Source organism: Kryptolebias marmoratus, linkage group LG3, assembly GCF_001649575.2.
Source record: "Kryptolebias marmoratus isolate JLee-2015 linkage group LG3, ASM164957v2, whole genome shotgun sequence".
Classification (NCBI taxonomy): Eukaryota; Metazoa; Chordata; class Actinopteri; order Cyprinodontiformes; family Rivulidae; genus Kryptolebias; species Kryptolebias marmoratus.
Genome location: NC_051432.1, coordinates 3,798,308 through 3,803,251, shown reverse-complemented (window position 1 = coordinate 3,803,251; position 4,944 = coordinate 3,798,308). Strand labels below are relative to the sequence as shown.

Below are 4,944 nucleotides of genomic sequence, written 5' to 3'. Positions count from 1 at the left end.
CAACAATCTTTAAATCAAACCAGAGACTCTCAGCTGGACTGAGGTCTGGGCTTTGACTGGACCACTCCAGGACCTTTACCTGGTTCTCCTTAAACCAGTGGAGTGTTGCTTCAGCTGAGTATTATAATAGAAACTCATCTGATAGATGATAAAAAGTTTAGAATAATTATTTAAAGGTTAAACAATTGAGTATACAAGTAAACTAAGACACTAATTTATCTTGTTGTTTGAAAGCATTTTTCTAATTAATTATTGTTCTATTTTTTTGATCTCTAAACCTTTTTTTGCTAAAATAAACTTAATTAAACAAATGATCACAGACAGCCAAGATACATTAAAATATATAGTCATATTTTATTACAAACATGGATCTACTTCAAGAGAAAAAATGTGACCTAAAGATAAATGTTTTGAATACAAATCCCTCTATTACACCAGATAAATGAACTTCTTTCAGATATAACTCATTCAGCTGACACAGTGAGCTTCAGTTCTGTTCTCAGAGGCTGTCACGACAGGAGGACTCTGTTGTCTTTGGCCCACTTTCTCAGAGCTCGGATGATGTATTCAACCTGAGGGTTTCCTGAATTTCGCAGCAGGACCAAAACCTCTTTAAGTGTTTCCCTGGAGCACAAACAGGATATGTAAGGAAACAAGATTAGACCGAAAAATGCATCATTTGTCTTGTTTATTTTAGATTACATCACACCCACTCCAACCGACAAAAAAAAAAAAAAAGATGACACAATCGCATCCCTAAATCTGCACAAAGGAGGAAAAGAAAAACATACTTGGGCTCCTTGTTCGCCAGTATGAGCTGAAAGACGCCGACACATGCCCCTCTTTTGCCCTCCCAGTAATTAGAGCCCGGGTCCAGCTTCTCCAGCGCATCAAATGCTTTGGCAGCGTAGTAGAACTGGCCCATCTGAAACAACACATGGCCATCATGAGCTGGGATGCAAATTTTGCCTTTTCAGCACAAATTAGTCCAAATTAAATTCAGTTTTTCCCCTATGACCCCAGCCACTGTTCCCATATTTAAATCTTCAATATGTTTAAAATGACAATAAAATAAATTGAGAAAAAAACCACAAAAAGCAACAGGCAGACGTCTAAATTGATTCAAAAGACAGTAATATGAAACCAGAACATTTCTGAACAAATTTTAAGAGATGCCAATGCAAATATTGCTTTAAATTCCAACAAACACCAACTTTCTTCTCTAAAGCCCCACAGTAATTTGGAATTTCCATTTGTAATGATATAATGTGCCAAAATGCCAAAGTTTTATGTATGAACTGTATAAGAAGAGTAAAGACAACTAAAATCAAATTAAATGTTAAAGCTGCTGCCAGTGGCTCATAATAAGATCACCATGGCGACTACATCCCTGTGTCTTTCACTCCCTGACAGTGCTCCTAATAAGACAGGCACACATAAACACAGACTAGAAACTAAGCCTCAATCAGAAACTGTGAAAACTGTAAATCAGATTGAAAAGATTGCTGAACTGAAAGTGGCAGAAGCATCTGGTCGTCACACATGCACATTTTTGTGTGTCTAGAGTGTTTTATGTAGGTGGTATGACAAGATAAAAAAAAAAAACTCTTCAGGTCCAGCTTTAAAGCTCTGAGCTCAGATAAAATAGAAGTCTGTAAAAACTTTAGTGCACTCTGGGGGGATTTGAAAAGAAACTAAGTCTTGTGCATCAATACAATAATAACTAGAGACATGACTGGAAGCTGGAAGTTGAAGTCACAAAGGATGAGCGTCCCCTAGCTGCTGGCTGCAGTACAATGTTTAAGTTCCACCTCTCCATGTAAACGAATGGAACATTTTCCTGAATAAAAATACACTTTAGATAAGTGTTGATTTTTGTTGATTCACATAGTTCTTACTGTACTGTTGTATGTTAAATATGCATTTTTTTCACTGTGTTTAGTTTCAATTAATCATTTGAGGCTTTAAGAAAAGTATCACGTTGTAATGACTGACAGTGTGACAGCCTGCTAGAGGGAACGTTAGTGGGCGGGACTTTTGTATCGAGGGTGCAGACCAAACACTGTTATTATGGAAGGACTCAGAGCAGAACCAGGAAGGACCAGCTTTCCTGTCGGCTGGTTCCAGTAAAGGTTTTGAGTCCTGCCCCTCAAATGAGACATTACTCCTGTAAAAAAATAAAAACACACCTCAGATCATTTGTTTTCAAGTGTTGACTCCTGTTGATTCACATAGGTATTACCTTCCTGCTGTAAGTTTAAAAATGTATTTTTCTAACACGTTCAGCAGTAATTAGTTATTTTATGGTTAAAACAAAGCTCATGTGATACCATGATTGTGTGTGGGGAGTAGGCGGAACATCGCTGGCGCACAGACCAAAAATAAAACATGGCAGCTCCTGTAAATCGATTACTGCTGGCTTCAATTCGCTACAACGAGAAATGGCAGGGACACTTGGTCTAATATTAAATGTCTACAATACAGCGTCACATGCTTAGTGTGCAACCCCGGCTCCAAAAATACAACATGGCAGTGCCTAAAATACTGACATTTTTGCTTTAATTCAGAGCAGGAGGAAGCGGGTGTGCTTCGTCCATCTTTATTGAAGCAATAAAAGCTGTCAAAATGTGGACTTTTTTTTTGTTTGTTTTCTGTTAGAATATTTTTCTTACCAGTAAATATTTATCATTCACTACCAAAAGTCTACAGAATAAATTGTAATAAATGAGTGAAATCAGCAGAGTCATGTTTTGTTGCCAACAATTAGAGTCATTTGTTTACATTTGAACTCTGATGAGTTCACTTCAGACAGCCTTGGTGGACAACGGATATTGAGTCAGTAAAATAATCCCCAGATGTAAACAAAGTGCGGGGTGTGTGGGTGTGTGTGTGTGTGTGTGCGAGCGCGGGGGAATTTAATCAAAAGTGAAAGTATAAATCATGGAGTATAAATTCAGCATCATTCTCTCTTCTAATAAAAGGAAAATGACTAAAAGCTATAAAGACAAGAGTTGACTAAAGTAGAATAAATTTATTTTGGGCGGGGAATCAAGTGTTGGAGTGTTAAAGCAAAACTGAGTTGTGTGGAGATATTCAGAACTACAGAGTTTAGTTGTATTCAAAGGTGAGGAATATTTGCTGTTTTCTAACGCAATTTTTATGAAAACCCTGATGAGTTACATTACCCCCCAAACAATCATTTAATTATGTAGAACTTGTATTAGACGCATAAAAATTCAAATCAAAAACAACTAAAATCACATATTTTGAAAGCTGTTATGGCTTTAATGTTGATTGTCCTATAACACTGAGCAACACATTCGGTGAAAGAAGACAAAAATGTCTGCATTTTGATTACAAATTGTATTAAAAAGTAAAGATTGTTGAAATAAGAAGAATGTAAAAAAATTGTAAATGTATAGACATCTTAAAAGTGGCATCATCACACTTAGTTCAACATTCTGTGGCAAAATCTTTAAAAATCATAAACTGAACTGCGACTGAGTAAAAAGATATAAAAATGCCAGTCCCGTTGTGTGAAGTCAAAAGTTGTGTGACCTGTTTAAACTTTAAATGATGTTTCTACTGTGAAATATGTCTGAGCTATAAAGCTTTAAAGAGTGTTGGTGGACACTTTTCTGCAAGTTTTTTTTTTTTCAAATTTAAACAACACTTTTGATCGTAGTCACTAAAAGTCAAAGCAGACTACTTCAGATCAATGTCTTCTTGTATGTTTTATACAGGTCTTCCCAAAACCGTGGAAGGAGTAGTAAATCAAAAAGAGTCACAGAAATGAAGGAAAAATGGACCAATTATAAGAAGGGTTCTTCAGTACTTACTGTATGCATTACCACCATTAATAAAGTAAATCATTTCAAGAGTAAGATAGATTTTCTTTTATGGAAAATAATACTTATCAGAAACAATCAAGAACTAACAAATTATCTGTTAATTGACAAATTACTTTGACAAAAATCTGAAGATTTCCAATGTATTTCCTTTCAAATGATGATCACCTCCTGTGTGAGGCAAGACGGAGCAGCAGGAGGAGGACTTTACCTTGTAGCAGTCGTTGGCAATAAGCTGCAGCAGACTGAAGGAATCTGAGGAAGTGCCCATTTTCAGATAGAGCTCCCAGGCAAGCTGACCCTTCTGGTTCATTATGTCTGACAAGAAGAAGATCAGCGGGTTCAATAATTCACCACTTCCAGACCGTCTCGACTCATTAAGATTTAAATGTGGAAAATATCGAAGGCCTCAAGCAGCTTTTACTGGTGTAAATTAAGTTAAAGAGAGGAAGAAAACTATTTTAGTGGAGATTCCCATTTCTGCTGTTGAGTGTAACATTAGCTGAATGAAAGAGTGACCTTAAATTCTTCGCAGGCCAGAGGCTAGAAATCTGGCAGGGATGTTAGATTCAGATCCAAGCCACGGTGAGCGGGCATGAAGAAAACCTTCAGTTCTGTTTTTACATAGTTAGGGGGTTCTGAACCACTCTTTGAAGAAAAATAGCAAAACGTACGCTGACAATAAACAGACGGTCTCCTGCCTGTTATAGACCAGGGGTCCCCAGCCTTCACAATCAAGACTTATTCCTGCTCCTTTCCACAAAATAAAACTGGTCCAGAGCTGCAAAACGTGCTTGAAATAAAGATAACTCAGTGTTACATAAATGCTGCATATAAAAAAAACTATAGTTTATGATCTGTAACAAACCTTTATTTTTTTTTTTACATGGTAGAACAAAAACGTTGGGTTACTTAACGTAATCCCTGGTTCTTTGATAACAGAGTGAGGTGTTTCACTATGGGGAATCGCCTCAGCGTGACCAACTACGGAAGCTCCAATGACATCACGTCTGTCTGTGACAGACAGGTTGAGCCGTGACCGTGGCTCCACCCACCATCAAATATCACGGCCAACCTACCCCTCTCAACTCATTCT

General features: G+C 37.2%; 1 protein-coding gene across 5 annotated transcripts in view; it reads right to left on the bottom strand.

Annotated features, from left to right (window-relative positions):
* Nucleotides 1-330: 330 nt before the first annotated feature.
* The window catches only part of ttc26 (tetratricopeptide repeat domain 26), a 22,521-nt gene continuing 17,907 nt past the window's right edge, over nt 331-4,944 (bottom strand). For 4 of the 5 annotated variants that reach the window (XM_037974928.1, XM_037974929.1, XM_037974930.1 and 1 more), the window contains 3 exons: nt 4,060-4,166; nt 792-925; nt 331-624 (listed from right to left, as the gene is read on the bottom strand). In XM_037974928.1, coding sequence (XP_037830856.1) covers nt 510-624; nt 792-925; nt 4,060-4,166 — 356 coding nt within the window. In that variant the 3' untranslated portion in view covers nt 331-509. The remainder of the gene's footprint in view (nt 625-791; nt 926-4,059; nt 4,167-4,944) is intronic. The other variant, XR_005233010.1, reaches the window with a different exon arrangement.